The following is a 24,309-nucleotide window of genomic DNA, read 5'->3' on the forward strand; positions in this document are numbered from 1 at the left end:
TTCATTCAACAGAGAACGAAGAATGCCATCTATTTCATATTCACCAGAATGGCCAGCTGGCAATAGGCCAGGTCACCTGGGACACTTCAGATTGATAGGAGTTTAACTCCCATGATTACCAGCCAACACTGGTATTCAACCCCTTTATTAGAATTCTGTTCTGATTGAGAGTGAACCCCAAACTCAGGCAAGGAAAGACAATTCGGGATAGTTGTATTCAAATGGGACTGGACAAACAGCTCCAATCCAGTCTTCCTGTCTTAAAAATCCCTTATTAGAACTGCCCTAAATTTGTCTGTTACTATTGTAAAACATTTGCTTGCACAAATGGCTGGGAGTGAAAAAGGAGGAGGGGGAAATTCTGGATACCATGGTTGACAAATAATTCTTAAATCACACTTAATTGTTAGAATGATAGAACTGTAGAGTTGGAAGGAGTCCATAAAGATCATCTAGCCAACCCTCTGCAATGTGCCAGAAAACCAGTTAAATTAACCATGATAGGACAGCCAAAAGACAGCCAAGAAAACAAACAAATAGCTCATTGAGAAAATCAACCCAGTGATACTCAATTGCTGAGGTTCAGATGATCAGACTCAGATTATCCTACTTTTGGAACTTTATGCAAAGAACTAGCTCTCTGGAAAAGGTAGAAAGAAAAAACAGAAGAGGATAACCAGTGCAAGATAGATGGAGTCAGTTGTAATCGGTGTGCTATTGGAAGACCTGAAGGACCTGGCTAGGGACAGATCACCCTGCAGAAAATCTATTTAAGTGGTTAAGTGAGTGGACATCAACTTGATGATGCATAATCACTTGATCAATCAATATTAGTTTCCTGAGAGCAGCAATTCCTTAGCATCTTAACTGCTAAAGGAGGAAGCATCGTATTCTTATCAGGTACATTCTGTTTTTTGACTGTGATTCTCTTACATCTGTCTGTCTGAGATATATACATAAATCACCTTTTGAATATATGATATTTTAATTAAGAAAGATACAACTAATCTTATGTCTTTCCAAGTAAATAAAACTGCCTTCACCTGTAGCTATGTTCAAATATTATTATTATTTTCTTGAACAAATCTCTCCAAAGAGACTTGGAGGTATCTGATTAGAATTGACTAGCAGTCTCAATAAGCAGTCTGGAAGCTTTCTACTACAAGTATGCTTATGTATTTTCCAACATTCAACACATTTATTCATTAAAATTCTATAGCTCTCCAATAGTTGCAGTTCTCTAGCCAGTTTACAAGAAAACTTGCTAAAAAGGCAATTTGAAACAAATAAAATCAATAAAATACAAAACAAAGAAGCCGTACAAATTAGGTAGCAGCAAGACGGCCATTGGAATTTGAAATTATATGAATTAGAAGGCAATTAAAATATGATTGAAGAGCTGGAAAAATGAAGAGGTTGCAGAAAGTCAGCACCCACCCACCCTCCTAGAGAAGGGAATATTTTGGGGGGATATTTAAAAAAAGGCAGAATATTATATTACCCCAAAGGAATAATGGAGATAAATCTTAAAGGCAGCCCCTGCCCCAAGCAGAAACTCAAGAGGCCAGCTTTTAGAAATGCAGATTTGGGGCACACCATTCATAAGCAAAACGCCTTCAGCCTCCACAGCTGATGGGATTAAGAATTTACATTCCCCCCCACCCAAAATCTAAGAACAGGACATGACCTTTAGGACATACCAGGATTAACCCAACATCCTCTTCAGACTGCAAAAGACACAAAAGCCCACCTCATTGCACAACCCAGAAACATTTCCACTTCAAAGTCTCAGAGCCCTATAAAGATCCATCCACTCTCAACTCCATTGGTCAGCTGTCCGAGAACCACATGCTGCTGGTGGTTCTGCTCATCAATAAACTGGAACTTTCTTTCTAAGCAGCATCCATTTTTATTTCCAGTGTCTTAGCCTCCATTTTGTTTACTCCCAGCTTGGAACTGGACCTGTTTTTTTTCCCCATAGGGTCTTTATAGTCTAATATGGCTACAGCCAAGCCTCTCTGGGAAGGGCATTCTGTCAATGGGGAGCCACCAAAGGCAAAGCTCTCTCCCTTGCAGAGACTTAGAGAAAGGGGGTGAGGCCTGCATTACAACATTGCAGTTATGCTTGTGTCAGTTTTATCCCACTTGCCCTCCCGTGGATGTTGCGGAACTTGAAAGTTAAAATAATTCAAAGATTGAATTTGATCATTTAATTCAGGGATGTGTACATTTCAAGTGAATCCTCTTCCAACTGAGCCAATCTTCTGAAATTTTGCAAAGCCTGCAGCCTGATGTGTCGGAGCATAGGCCAGCATTCTCTCCATATATTTGTGAATGGTTTTTTCCCCGACAATATTGTTTTTAACAGTAGCCAAAATCAAGCAACAATTTATGCCGTTCTACATTGTTATGAGAATGTAGGTACACACACTGCCTCTGGAAAAATAAAACTGCAAGTTTTTACAAACTAAACAATCCATATCTTTTGCCCCAAAGCATAGTTTAATTGAATGTTCTGCACATTTAAGAATCATTCCTTGCTTAACCACTTTAAGCTGCTCCAGGGATCTTGGTCTCTGGTGTCAGAATGATGAATTCAAAACCTTTAAAAGCAGCAGTTTTTGTAACAAAGCATCCAATATTTCTACTCTGCCTCCGTGGTAAGTCAAAACCATTAGAGCAGAAACTGAATCTGCAGATGGTGCTCTGAATGTAATATGGGCAGTGATATAGCAGGAATTGGTGATGATGTTGGTGACTCAGACTGGCATTTGACTGGATTTTTATGATTAGATGACTTGTACACTCTGGACAGAAAAGCAGGATACAAATTGATAATAATTTAGAGGCAAATGTTTTGAGCCCTGGGGAAAATAGAAACAGTATTTATCACTGCAAGGAAAACAATCATTAGGGGATAATATTATCTGTACGATTTCCTTTACTTTTTAATGCTGGGATTAAAATTCTGGAAGGTAAGCAGTAATACATTTAGGCATTGGAAGAAGAGGGGGTTGACTGGACATACATTTAAAATGTACTTAGTTAAACATTGTGAACTAATTCCCCCACCAAAATGGCATTGAATTTCAAATTTTTCACCTTTTTTACTTTTGCAACGCCATTTTCCAAGCAAAAGGCAGCAAAAATAGAAGGAAAAATAGCACAGTGCATAGAAATGTATACATTTGTGAAAATATGTGCCAGAAAATATTATATTGGGGTACTATATTTTTTTTAAAGGAAGGCTTTAAATAGGAGATCTGTTTTAGATTTGCTGAGAAATTTGAATGGAAAGAAATTGCCTTCCTTCCTTCCTTCCTCCCCCCCTCTATACATGAATTTAAGATGAAAGGTCTGTCCCTCTCAAAAATCAGATACAGTAATTATGAATAGCTGTAAATTCCTTTTCTGTCATATCCATCCTTTCAAGCAAAGGTAAACAATACTAATACTAATTACTTATACTAATATTAATAAACAGTATTTTAGCATTAAATTATATGCTATATCTCTTCTGGGTTATCTCTTGTATTTTTAAATTTAATTTATTTCTTTGTTTATTTATTAACATTTATGTCCCATTCAAATGCAGAGATTTTCAGAGAAGACTGCAAACATAATTGCCCTTGATACTCACTCATATTTTGGTTCAAAGCAGGTCTATGATGTTTCTCTCTCTTTTAAATTGTAAACCATTCAAATTTTTAAAGACATTAGGTGGTCACTGTCTAGCTTTGGTCTTTCTTGCTAGTTAGATATAAAGGAGACAAAAGAGACATTTGTTTCCTTTTACCACTGTGTCATGGTGTTCTTTTTCTTTGCTTTTCCTTTTGTATGCCACCCAAAACTGTCGAGAAATTGGGCAGTTTTAGAAATGGGAGTTATACATATATAAATCTACCAACCTATCAATAAATAAATATGAAAATCAATCCAACAATGCATAGATCAGCCTGGCTAGGAACAAAAGTTGTGTGAAATTGGCTGCATTGGCCTTTTTTTAGAGCAGAGATGGGGAACTATGGCTGGCTCAGGAAGTCTGGGAGTTCAAGTCCACAAATCATAAAAGGGCCATAGTTCCCCACCCCTATTCTAGAGAATGCACACCAGCCAACATACTGTACGTGCAAAAAAAAAAGATTTGAATAGATATGAAGTATATTGAGAATATATCCCCTCAAAGAGAATGCAAACTCAACCAAACCAAGCAAACCAATGTCAGGTTTCCTTGGTCATTGGTTTGCCTACTTATCATTTCTCAGCATTTTATTTATAAAATATCAAAGAAGACCAATGAAAATATTTTTTTCTTCTAGTTTCAGTCGGAGAGAGGAAGCATCTTTTGTAAACCATGTGTTTGTCATTTTCCCCACAGTTCATATCTCTCCTTGATTTCAGATCCTGAGTCAAGGAACCAAAGACTGAACAAAATGGCCAAGTGGAACCATACAACAGTGCATGAGTTCCTTCTCCTTGGCTTCACTGATCGTCAAGAAATCAATGCAGGCCTCCTTGTCCTCTTCATAGCCATCTATGTGATCACTCTGGTGGGGAACATTGGTATTATCTTATTAGCCTTGATCTGCCCCACTTTACACAGTCCAATGTACTTTTTCCTCAGCAATTTGGCTTTCCTAGATATTTGTTATTCTTCCACCATTACTCCCAAGATGCTGGCCAATTTCTTAAGAGAGAAGAAGGCCATTTCATTTGCAGGATGCATGGTTCAAATGTATCTATTTGCTTCCTTTGCAGATGCTGAGTGCCTTCTTCTGGCTGCCATGGCATATGACCGCTACATGGCCATTTGCAACCCGCTACTCTACCCTGTCCTTATGTCTCACAAAGTGTGCATCTCTTTGATAGCAGGTTCTTATCTGATTAGTAGTGTGACCTCATTGGTGCACACTTGTTTTACTTTTCACATCTCCTTCTGTGGATCGAATGTCGTCAATCACTTCTTCTGTGACATCCCTCCACTCTTGGCCCTCTCCTGTTCTAATACCTACATAAATGAGATGCTCCTCTTCGCTCTGTGTGGTTTTATACAGATGAGCACTTTCTTGTTCATCCTCATCTCCTATTCCTCTATCCTTTGCACCATTTTGACAATCCCTACCAACAAAGGCTGCCAGAAAGCTTTTTCAACTTGCAGCTCCCATCTAATTTCTGTTGCCCTTTTCTATGGTGCCCTCCTTTTCACTTATCTTCGGCCTACTTCCAGTTATGCCCCAGACACTGATAAAATAATCTCTGTTTTTTATACTGTGGTGTTTCCCATGATAAACCCCTTGATCTACAGCCTGAGGAACAAAGAAGTGAAGGATGCCTGGAAGAAAACATTGGCAAGAAAAGTTTCCTACCATTCATGATGGCATGCAAAGAGAAAAGGAGGAGTGGAAAGCGGACATCCAAACATTAAACTGCCAAATCAAAACATTAATGTGAATTCAAACTTTTTGGCAGATTATACTAAAAAGCCATCATTCTTTATGATATTGTTATGCACAGTAGTAGTGTTTCATGTTTTTCAAAGAATGACATATTCTCAGTGATAATGTTTTTCTTCTTGGCTGCTAGTTAAAAAGGCATTTTTAAAAGAATGATGAATTATCGGGTTCTTGCCAAGTCTGTCTCTTCCTTATATGTCCCTGGTCATGGGCCTTGACAATGAAGAGCCCTCAAGAGATGCAATGTAGGCTCAGCTCTGAGATCGTATTAACTAAGCTCAATTTAAATTGTGAGACTTGTGGCTGAAAACACAAAACATTTTAGAGCAGAAAGCTGAGAAATAGGATACTCAGTTAGTTTTGATTTTTAAATGTATTTATATGTACTAGTGTCAAGCTTAAATCAGTTCATACAACACAAGAAAAAGAAAATGCAAAATATTAAAACACCACACATAATAAGGAAATTTCCTTGGGAATAGCACATTACTTAAAATTAAATCCTTACTTGTAAATCTACCTGATTGGTTAATCTACTGTATGATGAACATCAGGTCACATTGGAAGACAACTCTGGAGAATGAAGCAGAAATAACTAAAACTGAGAGAAAAGTCATGTTGATCTTTGCTGTTGGGTTTAGATTACTTGCTTCCAGCTCACTGACTTGACTTGCTCAATCATATTTCTTGAATACAGCCTGTTAGCATCTGCTTCTATTTCTTGTGTTTTTTGAAATTGTCATATTAATTTGATCCATATCTGCTTATGCTCTATAATGGGACAATGGTAATGTTTCTAAAGAAAATACTATATGCTATCACCAGCTATCTTAAACAGTAGTTAATCAAGTGAAGTATAGATAGAGGAACAAAGATAGCTTCACTATTTTTGACCTAAATGTTGTCCAAAGTGGTATGGAAGAAAATGTGGTCACCACATAGTTTTTGTATCTTTGACCTAAGCAAAAATAAATCAAAGGAAAAATAGGCTTCTGTAAATGGTTTTAACCTGAGCTTTGTGCTACAGACATAATGTAATCCACCTGGTCAAGGTGGAACATGTCAGCTCTTCAAACTAATACAAACAAGAAGCACAAATCTTGTGTACTAATATTATCTTTATTGTAAGGTTACAGTAACGGAATTTTGCAAGTCCGAAAGCCTCTTTATTTTCACTTTCCAGAAAACTAGAGAGGGTCCCTTCTGAGATCTTCTGAGATCCCTTTTCCTTCTATGGCTTGAGATACCTTTTGCATGGCCGTTGCCTTGTCTGAGCTCTTCCTCCTGTCTCCCAAGGTCATCCTCACATACCACTATAGAAGAAGTGATAGAATTAGCCTGTTCGAGGCTTTTCACTTTGCTGAGGACTCATCCACCAGTTCCAGTAGGCAAAATTAATGACACAATGCACAAAAGCCTCTCCTAATTACTGGAAATACCAAATGAGGGCAGAAAGTGAAACACAGTTGATCAGGCATTGGTGAGGCCTCACATACCACTTCAACACTTCAACAACATAAAACTCAATTACTTGTACACCCTCAGACTTCTGACTTGGACAAGTTCTGAGATTTATTTTTGCTGTCCAGTTGCCTCATTACCAACAGTGGGGTAATTTTTGGAAGACAGGAATGAACAATGTCACTCTGAATGTAACCTCGGTGTGTGACATGGTTTCAAGGTAATGTTTACCTGTTTCTGTCCATTCAAGCACTATAGTTGCCTGCACTATTTTGTTTTCTTCTAGAAGAGAAGCAGGAATATCCTTTTACACACTTTCCCTGTTTTTCCTGAATAATATCTCGGCAGATTCTCTTAGAGATAGTCTTTTTTACTAGCATAATAACTATAAGGGTTGTCTTACATACAGAATGTCCTCAGTTCAACATCTAGAGATCCCTCCCATTATTATTGTTTCGCCCTTGAGTTACCTACTTTCCTATTGTACTGGATTTTCTTTGGTTATATGTGTGTTTGAAATAGTCTACTGGTATACTATTTGATCACTAAACTTTTATTTAACTTATTTATCTGACCCATTTTTTCTCCCTATCCCTCAGAAGGTAGAGAGTGTAATCCTTTGAAAAAGAAGGGATTACAAGAGAGTAAGGAAACACACAATGGGAAATATATTGGATGTTTGTGTAACATGCTCATGGTTCCAAGTCCATGCCACAGCATTACTTTCAATATGTATTTCCTATTGTGTGCCTGCTTATTCTCTATAGTCTCTTCCTCTCCAACCTCTCTGCTCTGTGTAAAAAGAAAAAGAAAAACAACAAGTCAGGCACAGGGCCATACGTACTGATTGTAATGGTGATCACATGACCACAGGACACTGCAATGATTGTAAATGTGTATCTTGATCACAAAATGGTTTTTTTCAACATCATTATAACTTTGGATGGTCACTGCATGGGCAGTTGATAAGCAAGATCTATCTGTGCTACCATTACAGCTGGAAGAGGCTGCAGTGCACGTGCAGAAGCTTCTTCCAGCAGCCAGAACTGCTGGACAAGACCTTGGAGTGATACAAAATGAAACAATCCAATCACTTTGCTTTTGTTTTTGCAAAACTTGTATTGTTGTGCAAAGCAGCCTTGAAAGGATGTTTTACCAGTAGAAGAATTTATAAAAGTGCAGTGCCCTGTTAAATCTTTGCACTGTTCCAAAATGAATTTTATAATACTATTATACCTCTTTTTTGTAACGAGAAGAGGACTAGAAATGTATATAATAATAACATTATGTAGTACATTATTGAAATCTATATATTTAAAGATGCTTATTTGGGATCAGATAACATATCAATCATTTATAGTTTACACTGTCTTCTTTCTCATATATATATTTATCCTATGAAACCTTGATTTATCAGCCTATAATATAATGGATTTCTTATGTAGAGGACCAAAGTCCCTTGATAATTTTCATCACTTGGGCCACATTGCTTGGGTTGAATGCCAAGATAGCACTTTCTCTAATTCCTGAAGTTAAATGTTAAGCCTTCAAAAGTTAATGCAGTTGCCTACCCCAGACCACAGAGTGATAGAGAACTACCATATTTAGGAATCCTGAAGATATAGAGACTTATGAAGATCATATTCCATTTTATGGAGCATTTTTATGTAGGAACAAATTTCATGGTTACTTTCCTGCATGGAGGACAATTTGTTAATTTGTCTTTGATGAAAAAAAAAGTAGCTAAGAAATAGTTTATAGCACAACAAATATCTTTATGAGATTTTTTTTTACCAAGTAGAATTTATCTACACAAGATGAAGCTTCATGGCAGTGATCCATAACTCTTTCACTCATGCATCTATTTGAAATTTCAAAATAAAAGTTCTCCATCTTAAGTGATTTATGAATCCCCATATAAAAGTACTTTATTGCATACACCCACTAAATATTTGAAGAGCACTAGTTGAACAAAAGGTTTTATATGAAGTAAAATGAATGCAGTTGAAATTAAGTCAATGAAATGTAATCACAGGGGTTTGTGTATATGTGTATTCCCAGCTTCAAGTCTACAAGTGGCATTTTTGCTAGTGCAAACACTGAAAAAATCTCCTAATCCTTCTGAATGCAATCAATTTTCTTTGCAATAATTTATTGAAGGTATCCTTTACTTCTTCATTTCTCAAGGTATAGATCAAGGGGTTTAGCATGGGAAAAAGCACAGTATAAAAAACAGAGATTATTTTGTCTGTATTCAGGATATAGCTGGAGCTTGGTCGCAAATAAGTAAAGAGAAGGGTTCCATAATACAAAGCAACAGCTGTCAAGTGGGAGGTACAAGTTGAAAAGGCCTTCTGGCGGCCTTCAGCTGAATGGATCCGCATGATAGTGCAAATGATATAAGTATAGGAGATAACAATCAACAAAAAAGTGCTCATTTGGATGAAACCACACAAGGCAAAAAGAAGAATTTCATTAATGTGAGTATTGGAGCAGGAGAGAGCTAACAGTGGAGGGATATCACAGAAGAAATGATTGATGACATTGGATCCACAAAATGACAAGTGAAATGTATAATAAGTGTGAATTAGTGAAGTTACACTACCAATAAGATAAGAGCCAGCTACTAACCCGAAACAAACTCGATGGGACATAAGAGTGGGATAAATTAGTGGGTTACAAATAGCCATGTAGCGGTCATATGCCATGGCAGCCAGAAGAAGGCACTCAGCATCTGCAAAAGAAGCAAATAGATACATTTGTGTAATGCATCCTGCCAGTGAGATTGTCTTCTTTCCAGTTATGAAATTGAGAAGCATTTTTGGTGTAATGGCAGAAGAATAACAAAAGTCTAAGAAGGCCAAGTTGCTGAGGAAAAAGTACATTGGACTGTGGAGGCATGAGCTGATCCAGATTAATATGATGATACCAATATTTCCCATCAAAGTGAGTAGATAGATGGCTAAGAAGAGAACAAAGAAGACAGCCTTGATCTTTTGATGGTCAGTGAAACCAAGAAGAACAAACTCAGTCACTGTTGTTTGGTTCCATTTGCCCATTTTTTCTGTTTCTTTATTCATTTATTCTGAAGCTTCCACTAGTGGAGGCTGGGATAGCTGATCATTTGCTGTAAAAACTTGCTTCCTTCAGACTTCAGGCACTTTCTGAAAGAGATAATTAATACTGTAATCAATCACCTGCTTTAAACTTTCAATTAAATTGCTTCAATCTATCAATTTAAGAATTTTCTCTAATGTTCCCATAGTAGCATTAATGGTCCTATGTGTAACATATTAATTAGGTATATCGAGAAGAAGATAATAGATGTAATAATGTGATAAATGATTATATCCATATTGGCTGACTATATTACTGAACATTTACAAAGTAAAAGAGAATTTNAAGAAGAAGAAGAAGAAGAAGAAGAAGAAGAAGAAGAAGAAGAAGAAGAAGAAGAAGAAGAAGAAGAAGAAGAAGAAGAAGAAGAAGAAGAAGAAGAAGAAGAAGAAGAAGAAGAAGAAGAAGAAGAAGAAGAAGAAGAAGAAGAAGAAGAAGAAGAAGAAGAAGAAGAAGCCCTGAGTTACACAAATCATGAATGGTGATTTTGTTGTAATTGTTTAAGGTGTTAAATGATGCTTAACTGCATTTACATTACAATCTGAACATCTATGTTGTTGTTTTGAACATGTTTAATGTGCTATTTTAACATGTTTTAATATGTTCCTACAAAGGAAGATACATACTGGGGTGTTTTTTTTTAAAAAAAAGAAAAGTCTGAAATTGTTTAATCCTTGGGACTATTCTGTCCATTCTGGCCTATTTTTCTTTCAAGATGATTTGGAAACTTATTAAAATTCATAGCAGCTGCTTTGAGACCAAACTAAAAAGATTTCAGTCCTTGAAAGGATTTTTTACTGATGAATCTTTGGGATATGAGGAACCCTATTTGACTACCAAATGGATCCTTTCATCCCTAGAGAGCAACTATCGCTAAAAGAAAGCCATCACTTCCAGGAAAGCAATGACAGACTGAAGATAACTTAACTTTTAACAGAGCCAGTGACGACGGCATAAATTGGAGCCAGTGATTCTCTCACTAATATTCCAATATATGTGTCATAACTTCACAATGAACGTCCCATCCATTCATATTAAACTGATATAAGAGGGATGGGATTTTCATCTCATGACATCACAACATTGCATTACTTCCCCCAAAGTAATGAAGATGACTGTGTAAGGCACCACCGAATACAAGGTTTATTCAAGAGCAACTCTGCCCAGAGCCTCCTTGTGAGGGAGACTGGCAGTTAATAAGTTGAATATATAAATAAATAAAATAAGTAAATTCCTTTCTTTGCAAGTTGTACCCTTCAGAAACACTGCAGACACTGCAGACCATCTACAATTGGACATTGGCTGTAGCTTTAAAATCTGGAAACTTTTAAATCTTTAAATTGAGGGTTGCTAATGATTAAACCACCATCTGTCTGTAACTACTAATTTCTGGTCTTGGTACTGTAGATCATGGGTGTCAAACTCGCCACGTCACATGATGTGTTGCGACATATCGCGACTCTTTTTGCATTGCCAGCAAATGGTATGATGAAACCAGCCCGCGAGCCGGCAGTTTGACACCCCTGTTCTAGATTATCTGGGGACCCCTTAGTTCTTAAATTATGCTGAGGATAGATACAGGAGAGAAAGCTGAAGGGAGAATTTGATATAAGATTTTTCTCTACTTTAATCATGCATATTAATTATATCTTGATCTCTAGCCCACTTGAACCTCCACTCTAGTATATGGATGAGGATGAATATGAACAAGCAGAATAGGGATAACATCAAAGGGGTGGAGGATTCCTTGGATGTCTCCTTTGCGTTTGAAGACAACCAGATTAGAGTAGAGAAAAATCTTATATCAAATTCTCCCTTCAGCTTTCTCTCCAGTATCTATCCTCTGCTTTTTCTATTGCTGAGAAACCCTGTGACCAGAGTGAATAAGTGAAGCTTTGGATCTAATAAACCAAAAGCCCTTCTCTTCCACTATATTACCTTCCCTTCAGGAGAAACTTTAGACCAACCATTGTTTCTCCATTATCTTTATCCTACTGGTATTCCACAGCATAATGGTACAGCATATTGGTTACTTAGACCGATGCCATATTGCAAGTGGAGTAACTCTTTCCTTCAGTTCCTTCTCCAGGTAGAAGGTGTGCCAATTATTGCTATGACTTTGTTGATAGGCTAAAAATATTGAAGGAAGGACAAGCACATAGAAAATAAGTTGCCTATTTTGCAGCATATATGAAATATGGCAAGGACCGGATACTTGCTTTTGTCTTTAAATTAAAGCCAGGAATATGAGAATTACACATCACTTGGGAAGAATTACACATCACATCTTCTTAGAAATCTGTAACTATAAAATGCTAAAGCAAGGCTGGTATGAACTAAATGTATTCAGTCTGGACACATTTCTGATTCATTTCCCCTCCTGTAAAAATACAGTAGCAGAACTTGGTTGTGGGGGAGAATAAAGGAAAAAAATCCCAAGGTATTTCAGATGACCTTCTGTTTGGTTTAGATTCCTCTTCCTTTCCTTTCCATGGAAAGGATCAAAAAATTGCCAGACCCAAGATTGTCATTTTTTTTTCTCACATTCTGAAGGAATATCAACAGGTAGGGAAATTTGTACTGAGGATCTGCAGTTGTTTCTATCTGTCTCCCTGTCTATATATTTCACACAATGTAAATGCCACCCTAATCATGGACATTCATGTCTTTTGTATCTTCTCCAACATCAAATTCATATACATGGATTCATTAGCTTTGAACCTTAGCACAGTTTCATAAAGGAGAGTCAGATCTCTTCTTCTGAAACATGGAGGTTCAAACATCACATGGCTTCTGAAATACTTGCTCAAGAACCATAGAATTAAACTTTAAACTTGTTTTCCAAGAATAGTCACCAGGCTTCATTTGATAGCACCTAACTAAACTACTACTAAAAAGAGATGAGTTTATGCATGCATATCTATGTGTGCAAAACTATTTTGTGTTTCAAATTAAAGTAATTAAAATTAAAATAATTGGAAGAAGGACAAGCACACACAAAAATAGGCTGCATATTTTGCATATATATAGAATTCAGATGATGATGATAATGACAAAATCCAAAACATCTAACAAATCAAATGTGATAAAGCAACAATATTCATTATTATGACATGGCTATCAAAAACACAATGTAGAGAGTGATAAGTTTTCATACTCATTCTGGTGCTACTAAATAAGATTCCACTAAAAAGACTGTCCTCAACCCAGAGTTCTCACTCAAGACACAAATGACCAGGCTCAAATTATCCTACTTCGGACATGTTATGTGAAGACTCATTTCTCTGTAAAAATCTCAGATGCTAAGAAAGATGGAAAGAAAAAGAAGATGGTGACAAGCAGCAAAATGGATGGACTCCGTTACAGTGATGATGAGTGATGAAGGACCAGGTTAGATATAGATAATCTATAAACTCTATCTATGTGATCACTGAGAGTCAACAGCAACTTGATGACACATAATCAATCAGGCAAAAGGGCTGTCCAATACTCAAATTAGAAGTACAATTTATCTCAGTCCCAAAATAAGATTTAGAAAGCAGCCTGTATTTTCTAAAAGGTGTTTATCTCTTAGCCCTCATAAGTGTTTAACTAAGGAGCTCTGCGCTTTGACTTTTCAGGTTGAATGTTTAGCTCATTCATTCCAGGTTGATAACATTGTCAGCTATTTGATATACTTTTGTAAACAAAGAGACAATGACAATGACAATAAGGTGGATTTTGGTAAGTTAGGGACTCCTTTTTCAAGTATATCCTTTCCAGTGCCAACTCTTGTGTGGAAAGCACAAATGTGTGGAGAGCACACATCCTCCACCTTCTATTCTGTCAATGAGACAAATTCACATTCTTACTGAACCACTATGCATTTAAAAAGTGAAATCTTTTTACCATCAAAAAATTAGAAAAGTCAGTCCAGGTTCAACAGGCCAATTTGACTTGGGGGCCTGGGGTTCAAATTTGATCTCAGCTAAGGTCTCAGACAAGACAGTTTTTCAGACTGAAAATGGGAAGAACTGTTAGAATACTATGACTAGACAAAGAGTGAAAAGTATTATGCAGGTAACAAGACCTATAGTGTGAATAATTAATGCTGTACTTCAGAATAGACTTTCTTTCATTTTCACGAAAGAAGAAAACATTCCAGTTGTGTCCTGTTTAAGAAATAAATACATAGCAATGATAGAAGAAAAAGAAACCGTATGTGCCTAAGTGTTTTAAATGTTTTTCTTTATTTGTTAACTCAATTTTATCCCACTTACTTTTCATTTAACTAATATAATCCAACTAGCAGCTCACTATAGGATAAATTATAATTTAATCCCTTTATCCTTAACATTTTAAAGAATTACTGAAATACACTGGTACTTAAAAACTAAACTTTGCTAGTTGATAAATCTAGCACTTCAGTCTTATTGAAATTCACTTTTGAGTTGCTTTTGGCAAACATCAAATGAGAATATAAAAGTGTAGCAGTGCTATGATAATAAATTTCAAAAGACAGTGCAAAAAAAGTCATTGCAAAATCTTACATTGCAGATTGCGAGTTCTTTCGAAGCTTCATCAGACTGTCTCTTTTAGTTTATCATAGAATAATGATCATACCTTTCGGATGAGAAGCATGGTTATCCAATTTCATTGCTGATGATGGACAAGAGAATGTTGAGTTTCTTTCCATCTAACATATTCTCACTTTGGAAAAGGAAAAAAAAAACTTCAAAGATCTGCCTTTCAAAAAAGGTACAGTTAGGATAATTAAAATGCCCTTTGTGTCTCCTGGGGTGGAGCTTAATGACATGTAGAAAGGTAGTCCTGAAGAACTGAATGAAGTTTCTAATATTTTCTCAAACTTTTATTAGCCATTTCAAAATCCAGGTACTTTTTTTTCACAAAACACAAGGAAATTGTATTTCAGCAATGAGGAACAGTAACGAATCCCTGTTTATAATTTAATCTAATCACCTTAATTTTGTTGCTAGCAAGGTGCTTAGCATGGGTAGGAAATAAATTTGGTAAAAGAGCAAATTTGGGTTGGGTTGTCATCTTCTAGAAGGAAATTTGTAACAATCACAAATGCATTGCTTTCATTGTTCTTAACAGAAATTCAGTTTCCTATACAGAATAGGCCATGTCCATCTCTCTTGGGAGTATATTCCACAGCCTGGATCCACACAGGAAAAAACTTATCCTGTGTACCCAACAGTTGAGTTGCTGAGAGCAGAGTACCTGAATAGCCAAGCTACTCATCCAGATTCACAATAACTAAGGTAGATCCACAAATAGTTAGTCTTAAACTGATAAGCCTTTACAACCTAAAATCAATACTCTGAATTGTGTCTAGTGAGCAGTTCATAACCAGTACATAACTTCCAGTTCAGGAATCATATGTCCCCATATGTTGCCCTTATCAGCTGCTTATCTACTACATTTTGTAGCAACTGCAGTTTCTGGACAGTTTTCAAGGATAGTCTGGTGTACAACACAGTGCAGTAATTAAGATAAGCTGTAGTTAGGACACTAATAACTGCTGGTATAGCCATCAGGTTTAGGAAAGGCCAGAGCTGTTGATTGGAGTTAGAACTGGAAGTTTGCTACCTCACAATCTGCAAGTGTAAATAGGAAAAGCTAGCTTATCTAACTAGCATCTCTTCCAGGTGTTAATTGAAAAAAGTGGGTCAATCACTGGACAAATATCAGCCACCATTGCTTATTATGGTTTGGTCAATTAAGAATTTCATTTTATGCTTTCTAGTGAGGGTATAGACCAGATTACCTGCCTCAGTTTGCCACATGTACAGTAGCATCTCCAGCTTATGGTAAACATTGTAAGAAGACAACCATGGTAGTCAAGGGCAGCCCAAATTCCAGAGAAATCTGGTAATATCTTTCCAAATTAATATATTTTATTAAAAATCTAACTTTTATGAAATATCATTTGCTTTATCAGATGCATGAAATGGCTAAGCTGATTTTATTGTTTAATATCTACATGAGACCACCAGGGACATCATTTGTCAGTTTGAAATCATCAATATGTGGATAATACTCAGTTGTACTTCTCAATCCTTGTCTGGCCGAACAATGCTGTCAAATTCTTGTCTCACTGCATAGAGGACATTGAGGTGTGCATGGCAAGAAACTGGCTCACCTCAACCATAGCAAGTCCAAGTGGCTGTGGGTTATGGACCTCCCAGTTATGGGGACTTTCCTTCCATTATGAATATGTAGCATGCGTGGATAGACACACACATACACACACACTTTATTTAGGACTAATGCACAATCTGGGGAACTTCCTAGACTCTCAGCTCCTGCTTGAGAAGCAGGTGACAGTTCTGACCAGAAATGCTTTTGCACAAGTCCAGTTTGTATGCCAACTGTGCCTGTTTGTAGATTGGGAATGCCTCTTAATGGGCATTCATGCCTTGTTCACCTTGCAATGCACTGTACATGGAGTTGCCCTTGAAGATCACTCCAAAACTACAGCTGGTCTAGAATGCAGTGACATGAACTGTCATAGACAGGCCATGTCACACCTCTTCCGTGTGAGCTGAACTAGGAACTAGTAAGCTTCCAGATACAATTCACCTTTGTGTGGCATATGACCTAGCTCTCTGAAGGACCATCTGTCTCCTGTTTTATCTGTCCACCCTGTCTAACCAGACAAAGTTGGCTTGCCTTGTGTCCTGCCAATTAAACAATGCCATCGAATGTGTAGAAGTAGGTCTTCCCTGATGCAGTGCCAGCCCTTAGAAAGAGAATCTACCCAGATTTGTTCAGCTAATGCACCTTCTAGTGAGCTCTAAAATGTGATGGTTCATTCATGGCTTGGGTTAGGGTGTTTGGCAGATCCCTTTAGATTGGTGACAATATGAGAGATTTGTTTCCTCACTGAGATTGTTTTTGTTGTTATTGTTAATTTTCTGTCATCCTGGGAGTTGGCCTAGAAATTTGAGTAATAAAAAATAATAAAAGATTCTGCAAGACTGCTTTTGAATTCTGCTTATAAGAACATTACCGCCAGTATGGTACATTTGGGCCAGCATGACACATGCCTAGTTTTGTTTTGCCTTTTCCCAATTGTGCTCAGGCTATTCTACGTAATGGAAGATCTCTGACCTAGAAACTTGCAAGCCAGTATGCTTTTACCCAGTATTCCCCTAACTAGGAGGTTATGCAATATATTGCTCTACACAGGATAATTACTGTATGTTGTAGCACAATGAAACCCCCAAATCATTAATGCACTTGTTAATTCCAGAGTACAGAGTTGCAAAGCATTCTGTGAAGAATTGGTTTTGAAGATAATTCGGAAGCTTTGAGCATAAGTAGTATAGTTGTCCATTGCTTGTGGGGAAGAGAGAAAGTCTTTTGGAGCATATAAGCCACTGATTCCCCATGTTTAGCAGTATTTTCAGGCTGATATCAGTATTTTTGTCATGTGAATCATTTACTATGACAGCACTTCCATGTTTACACCAGAAAATCAGATCTCTGCTTTATCACCAAAATGTTCAGTTCTGTCTCATCCTCTGAAGTTTTTATCTATATGAATTCAGTAGTTTTAAAAGCCTATAAATCATGAGCAGGAGCTATTAAAATGATAAGCTCCTTAGTGTAATTTTTTTGGTGTTAATTTCCCTGGCACTTTCTCTTGTTCAGTAAGAATTCAGCTTTTGACTGTTCTTAGGTTTTAGCTCCAAGTACTGTAGCTACCGTATACAGGTGATTCCTCCTTTCTCTGTCTTCTCAGCTTTGAAGACCACAGTTTAAAGGCAAACATGCTGAAGTGTCCCAAATAGGACAAAACTAGTCACATACTGCTCCCTGGTGGTCAACATAGGATATACACTGTTAAAAACAGAATTCCCCACCTTCTCCTCACAAAGGAAGATAGGGTAGAAATCATGTGAAACATCTAAATTACCTAATGTAACATTTGTACTTTTCTGCTCTGATAACTTAAAGGAAAATGGACTATAACATCATAACAAACAACAACAACAATAATAATACCAGCAGCATTGGCAGGGACATTGGAGGTCTTCTAATCCAACCTCCTGCTCAGGCAGGAAACCCTATATCATTTCAGACAAATGGCTGCCCAGTCTCTTCTTAAAAACTTCCAGTGTTGGAGCATTCACAACTTCTGGAGGCAGGTTGTTCCACTGGTTAATTGTTCTAACTGTCAGGAAGTTTCTCCTTAGTTCTAGGTTGCTTCTCTCCTTGATTAGTTTCCATCCGTTGCTTCTTGTCCTGCCTTCAGGCGCTTTGGAGAATAGCTTGACTCCCTCTTCTTTGGGGCAGCCCCTGAGATATTGGAACACTTTGTCACCTGTCTCGTGGGGAAAAAAAGATTTCACGAGAAATTGGAAGGTCTGACTGAACTTTTTTTAGTCCCACAAATTCTGTTTCCTTGCGGAGGGGGACCGGGCCTACCCCGCCCATCCCATCCACCATAGCATGGCAGTCCAGCTCGGAGGGGAGTGAAAGGTCACCAATCAAAGAATGGCCTGGTGGGGGGGGACCTGAAGTACTGATAAGTGGGTGTGGGGCATGTGGGGCAGCTTCACCCCTCCCCCACCTGCCTCGCCTTGTTGTAGCAGCAGTGGCACATTGTGCCACGCAGCCTCCTACCTCGAGCGGCCACAGCAGAAGTGGACCGGCAGCCACATGGGCTGCTGGATGGGGTTGTTGGTGCCACCACCACGAGGCGAGGCAGGTGTCACAAAAAATATAAGACACCCCCCAAATTAAGACCTATTGTCTCTTTTGGAGGCAAAAATAATATAAGACTGGGTCTTACTTTCGGGAAAACACGGTATTGAGCAAGGCACCAGCTATACTGTACCTGTGTACAGTCAACTATATTGACTGTAGTTCCTTTCCAGATGCTATCAATTAATTTCCAGGCACTTGTTGTTATTTTTCAATTCCACCCCCCCCCCCCAAAAAAAACCCTACAGGCTGTGTTATTTCACAGATTACCTCTTTCCATGTAAACCTGCCTGTCTCTTTACAGATATGACCATCTAGTATTGAGAATCTTCACAGGAACATGTACAAAGAGAGTTGTTTCTCATTAAAAAGAGAGAAAGATATTTTTTTTTAAAAAAAAAGGATATAATGCAACAATCGGGATCATTTTGAGATCAATTACAATCCTCTAAATATGTACATCTGGGAAAAACTTTAATTACCCTGCTTTAGAGATGTTACTGAGCATTTATAACCTTTGATATAAATACTTCAGAAAACCCAGCCTTCAATTTATTGCTTGAGTTTTAAAATACTACATTCCTGCTTAAAGGTAAGCAACACCTCTTTTATTAGCTTGATTCAGTATTGACTATTTCCCATAAAATGATCTATTCAGATTCAAAGTTCTTAGTCATATGTGATCTATAGAAGAACCTGCTAAACAATTTGGCTGTTACAATGTCTGATCTACTAAACCTACAATGTACCATATATGACTCGTTCTTTAAGAAGCTTGCACAGATTATACTGACAAGGTCGTCTTTTTATTTAGATAGGCATCATTTTTTCATGCTCAAGCTACAAAACTGAACTGGTGCATTTGAATGTGTAGCTTCCAAATGAAGGACATCCTTGGAGTTGGCTTGATTTCTTTCCCACTTAGGGTAGGCAAGAGAGACCCGTAAGTTAATACNAGGTCATCTAGTCCAACCCCCTGCTCAGGCAGGAAACCCTATACCATTTCAGACAAATGGCTGTCCAGTCTCTTCTTAAAAACTTCCAGTGTTGGAGCATTCACCGCTTCTGGAGGCAGGTTGTTCCACTGGTTAATTGTTCTAACTGTCAGGAAGTTTCTCCTTAGTTCTAGGTTGCTTCTCTCCTTGGTCAGTTTCCACCCGTTGCTTCTTGTCCTGCCTCCAGGCGCCTTGGAAAATAGCTTGACTCCCTCTTCTTTGTGGCAGCCCCTGAGATTTAAGTCTTCCAACAGTGCATCCATCACCACTGTAACTGAGTCCATCCACTTTACTGCTGATTGTCTCCTTCCCTTCCATCTTTCTCAGCATTAGAGCCTTCTCTAGAGAGCTGGATCTTCACATCATGTGCCCAAAGTAGGATAATTTGAGCCTGAACATTTGTGTCTTGAGGTTTCACATTGGGATTCCAAGATACTCCAGCTCTAGCATTTCAGACCTGCCTCGGCACCCAGGCATTGGCCTAGGTAGCCCAAGAAATGTAAGAGCAGGAGGAGTCTATGTGATGTGATGCTGTGCTTGAGATGTGCAGTGTCATAGGGTTGATTGGTTTTATTTATTCTTTTTTTAATGTAATATTAAAGTGAGCTGCTGAGGATTATTTTATATAACGTATGTATCATAAAAGTTTCTAAATAAATATTGGATTGCAAAAGTAATGGGGATATTACATAATGCAAAAATAAATAGTTGGAGATGAGCAAGCTGATTCTGTTTAGAACTCACAAATGGTGCAAATGTCTCAGATAAGACAGTCTTCAAGAACTGGATTCAGTTTGATTGCTTTTGGAGATCACCAGAAAATGTATATGTGTTTTCAAGCTCATCTCTCTTTTCTTAACTATGTTTATATTTCCTCAAGTAAATGTAATTTTATGATGTCACTTGGCTAACACACATAGCATGTTAGTGAAATCTTTATATCTAATTATTCCCCCACCACACATGCCCCCAAAACCCCATTCGCACAAGATATGATAAACATTATACCTGCAACATTTTTCATACATTACCAAGTATACAGCTTTCTTTGATTTGATAACTTGGTATTAATACTTGCAATAATAGTAATATCAATATTTCCAGAGAAACCTAGATTTTGTCCATTACAGATTGAGTATGGACATACACATCGCTAACAAGTGAATACAGTGCTGTTTATTACTATGTAATTTTAGATATTACAATAGTTCTAGACATAGTTGCAGGTGATTCTAAGATTTTAGATATTACAGTAGTTCTAGACATAGGTTTGTGTGTGTGTGGGTGGTTGGGTAGGTGTGGGTATGTGTGTAAAAGAGAAAAAGAGGGAGGGAGGCAGAGGGAGAGGGAGAATCAAGTGTATATCTAAGTATGTGCACTAATGAAGTCTAAATTTAAGGGATACTAAAATAATTTTAACTAAACAAGTCAAACCTCAACTCCTTTACTTGGTAATACAAAACTTTTAGCTGCTAGTTTCTTCCGTCCTCCCTAAACCTTAAGAATGCTAGAAACTTCTCCTGTCTGCCTAACTATAACTATAGCAAGGTTTATCCTTCTTTACTTGCTTGGTCCAGTTCCAGCACCTGAATCTCCTGGTGTATTTGCTTTGCACCATCTACAACCTTTGGGTGTATTCTCCTTTTGGCTCTCTCTTTGCAGATTCCTCCTCTGGTTCCTGGTGCCATAAGCATCTTCCCAATCTCTGCGTCTTTTGGCTGGGGATGGTCTGGTTTATGGCTTTCTCTCAGCCACTGCTTTCTCTCTTCCATCTTCTATCCTGTTACCTCACACTCCAGCAGCATCTCCTAGAAGAAAACAACACACACACACACACACACACACACACACACAAACATTTCTTTGTCTATCTGCTTTGGCTTATTTGACACTTCTTTCTTTCAAAACCTACATTCAAGTTGCAGGTGATTCTAAAAAGTTTAAACTCCCCCCCCCCTTCTTCTGTAACTGCCAATGTGCCTAAACTAACCTCTGACAAACCACCAAAGAGAAACTTTGATCTTGAAAAATGTCACTCATAACATTTTTCTGTTTCAGGGCAGTTCATCTTTCTATACCATAATGTATTTTGAGCACTGCTGTCTATGGTTTTAGTGAGATGATCACCTCACAGATTTGAGGAAACTGTTGTTTTTCCACAGAGTCAGGTATGAAGGCAATTGATAAAGTCCACATGGAACATTATATATTTCATCACATGTACGGGAGGAACTTCATGGACATTGTTTTTGCAATCCAGGGAATTTTTAATTAGAATAGAGTAACAGAGTTGGAAGGGACCTTGGAGGTCTTCTAGTCCAACCCCCTGCTTAGGCAGGAAACCCTAAACCATTATCTCCAATGACAAAAATACTATATATCACACATTCAGTACTGTAAATCAAGCCAGCTGTATGAACACTTATATTTATAATATCTGCAAAAATCATTGTGTGATCACTTTAAACTTTTGAAACAAAATGGGGCAGTTCAAACAATCTCATATTCTTCAACAAATCTATTTATTGGAAAATAAATTTAAAAAACATTTAGGCTATATATTACAGGCAAAATAATTCTAAGATTAAAATAATTGTATTGTCCTCTTGACTGTTGTTGGCAGGGTCAAAATTAAAATGTTCTCTCAGAGATGTCCTCTTCAAAAAAATGAGATTCCTCTTCTTGCAAGCAGAATAAAGATATAGCAAAGAAGTAAAGAGAGGAAAACTATAGTCTCCTTTCTCCACCCAAATTCATTAAACACTCTCTCATCACAAATCCTATGTTCAGGAGAAAGGAAAAATTGAAGCTACCTGCTCAGAGTTCTGTAATCTATGTTTTTTAAGAAACATTCTTGTTGTTTTTCCCCACAGGAAAAAGGGAATGACGCCAATGTCTGGAACAAATTACACTTTGGTGACCAACTTCATTCTTTTTGGACTCACAGATCATCTGGAAATGCGGCCATTGCTCTTTGCAACATTTTTAATCATCTATATTGCTACTCTGCTGGGGAATCTTGGAATGATTTTATTAATTTGGGTTGTTCCCCAGTTGCATACCCCCATGTACTTCTTTATTAGCAGCCTGTCCTTTTTAGATGCCTGTTATTCCACCACCATCACACCTATAATGCTGATGACTTTCTTAGTGGAAAAGAAAACCATATCTTATGCTTCCTGTATTGCACAGTATTATTTCTTTGCAATATTTGCCACAACAGAGTTCTTCCTATTGGCTGCAATGGCATATGATCGCTATGTGGCCATCTGCAACCCTTTGCGCTACACTTCAGTGATGACTAAGAGGCTTTGTATAGGATTGATAGCTGGCTCATATTTATGGGGAGTTGTGAACTCTATGATTCAAACTTGTGGTTTGTTAAGGTTGTCCTTTTGTGGCTCCAGCAGCATCAATCACTTTTTCTGTGATATCACCCCCCTTCTGAAACTGGCTTGCAATGACGTCTCTGTGAATGAGATGCTGATATTCATTTTTGGCAGCTTGTTTGAAATGAGCACCTTGCTGATTATTATTACCTCTTATATATTCATTATTACTGCAGTTCTAAGGATTCATTCCACAGAGGGGAGGCATAAAGCATTTTCTACCTGTGTGTCGCATCTCACAGCAGTGTCCATATATCATGGAACTATTCTCTTCATGTACTTCCGGCCCAGTTCTAGCTATTCCCTTGACACTGACAAAACAGCATCTGTGTTTTACACAGTAATAATACCCCTGTTGAATCCATTGATCTACAGCCTGAGGAATAAGGATGTAAAATATGCCGTGAAAAAAGTGCTTGGAAGAGAACTGGGCTCCCAGTAAATATCTCTTTTACTTTATTTTCAGAGTAAATGAACAAAAGTACCCACATTTCAGAAAAACGTGTGAAGTCTTAACAAAGAATTTCTTAAATATAATCTGGTCTGTAGATTATTAATAGAATCCTAGCAATTCTTCCATATTGCTAAATATACCTTAAAATTGACCCTCTAATAAATAAAAAACACAGCAAGTGTGTAAATTTGATAAAGTTTTTTTTTGTAGAGGAATCTTTTGGGGGCCTAATTTGCGAAGTATGCTCCAGCAATCAGGGGGATTGGTAATGCTCTTCCCTGCTCCTTGATTTTGCTTAAAGTAATCTAAGGGAGAAGGGAAACCTCTTCATAGCCCTCAATCATTTTAAATTTCACTCTAGTTTCCCTTCTGCCCTCCTCCCAATTGTACCAGCACCCACACTCACATACACAATGCAAGATTTTATACTGTATCTCTTTTAAAAGTTTCCCATATTCCACCTTAATTTCTCCCACCCACACAGAAACTGCTGATAGAGGAGATCTCCAGTCCTTGGAAATGCATTATGAAGATATGGCTCTAATGACAAGAGCATGTATGGCTCTACATGCTTTTCCATGGAAGAAAACAAGTGTTTGTACTGTAATGAAGCACATTCAATGCAATTGCCTTTTCATAATAGACAGCATGTAATTTGTTGAATAAAGCCATATGTAAATAAACTGAGAAATTACTAAAAAAAAATGTTCCTCAATATTGCTATC

General features: G+C 37.5%; 3 protein-coding genes across 3 annotated transcripts; 2 read left to right on the forward strand and 1 right to left on the reverse strand.

Annotated features, from left to right (window-relative positions):
• Positions 1–3,960: 3,960 nt before the first annotated feature.
• Positions 3,961–9,994, reverse strand: LOC107293348 (olfactory receptor 1019-like). Its single transcript, XM_015822496.2, has 2 exons — positions 9,042–9,994; positions 3,961–4,024 (listed from the first exon to the last, which is right to left on the reverse strand). The coding sequence occupies exons 1-2, from the start codon at positions 9,992–9,994 to the stop codon at positions 3,961–3,963; spliced, it is 1,017 nt and encodes a 338-aa protein (XP_015677982.2).
• LOC107293347 (olfactory receptor 5AS1-like) lies at positions 4,416–5,375 on the forward strand. The gene has a single exon (XM_015822495.1). It carries the CDS (start codon positions 4,434–4,436, stop codon positions 5,373–5,375), a length of 942 nt encoding a protein of 313 aa, XP_015677981.1. The 5' UTR covers positions 4,416–4,433.
• A 12,630-nt stretch (positions 9,995–22,624) lies between the features above and the next one.
• On the forward strand, positions 22,625–23,572 carry LOC107293349 (olfactory receptor 1052-like). The gene has a single exon (XM_015822498.1). It carries the CDS (start codon positions 22,625–22,627, stop codon positions 23,570–23,572), a length of 948 nt encoding a protein of 315 aa, XP_015677984.1.
• Positions 23,573–24,309: the final 737 nt, after the last annotated feature.

Source organism: Protobothrops mucrosquamatus, unplaced genomic scaffold (assembly GCF_001527695.2).
Source record: "Protobothrops mucrosquamatus isolate PMUCROS unplaced genomic scaffold, P.Mucros_1.0 scaffold1594, whole genome shotgun sequence".
Taxonomy (NCBI): Eukaryota; Metazoa; Chordata; class Lepidosauria; order Squamata; family Viperidae; genus Protobothrops; species Protobothrops mucrosquamatus.

What these genes read in the sequence shown, in the direction of transcription:
- LOC107293347 (XM_015822495.1), top strand. Translation starts at nt 4,434, where the DNA reads ATGGCCAAGTGGAACCATACAACAGTGCATGAGTTCCTTCTCCTTGGC.
- LOC107293348 (XM_015822496.2), bottom strand. Translation starts at nt 9,994, where the DNA reads ATGAATAAAGAAACAGAAAAAATGGGCAAATGGAACCAAACAACAGTG. An exon ending in TTGCAAAGAAAATTGATTGC is followed by an intron (nt 4,025 to 9,041) that starts ATTCAGAAGGAT and finishes TGAGCCAGCCAT; the next exon opens with AGTTCCCCATCTCTGCTCTA.
- LOC107293349 (XM_015822498.1), top strand. Translation starts at nt 22,625, where the DNA reads ATGACGCCAATGTCTGGAACAAATTACACTTTGGTGACCAACTTCATT.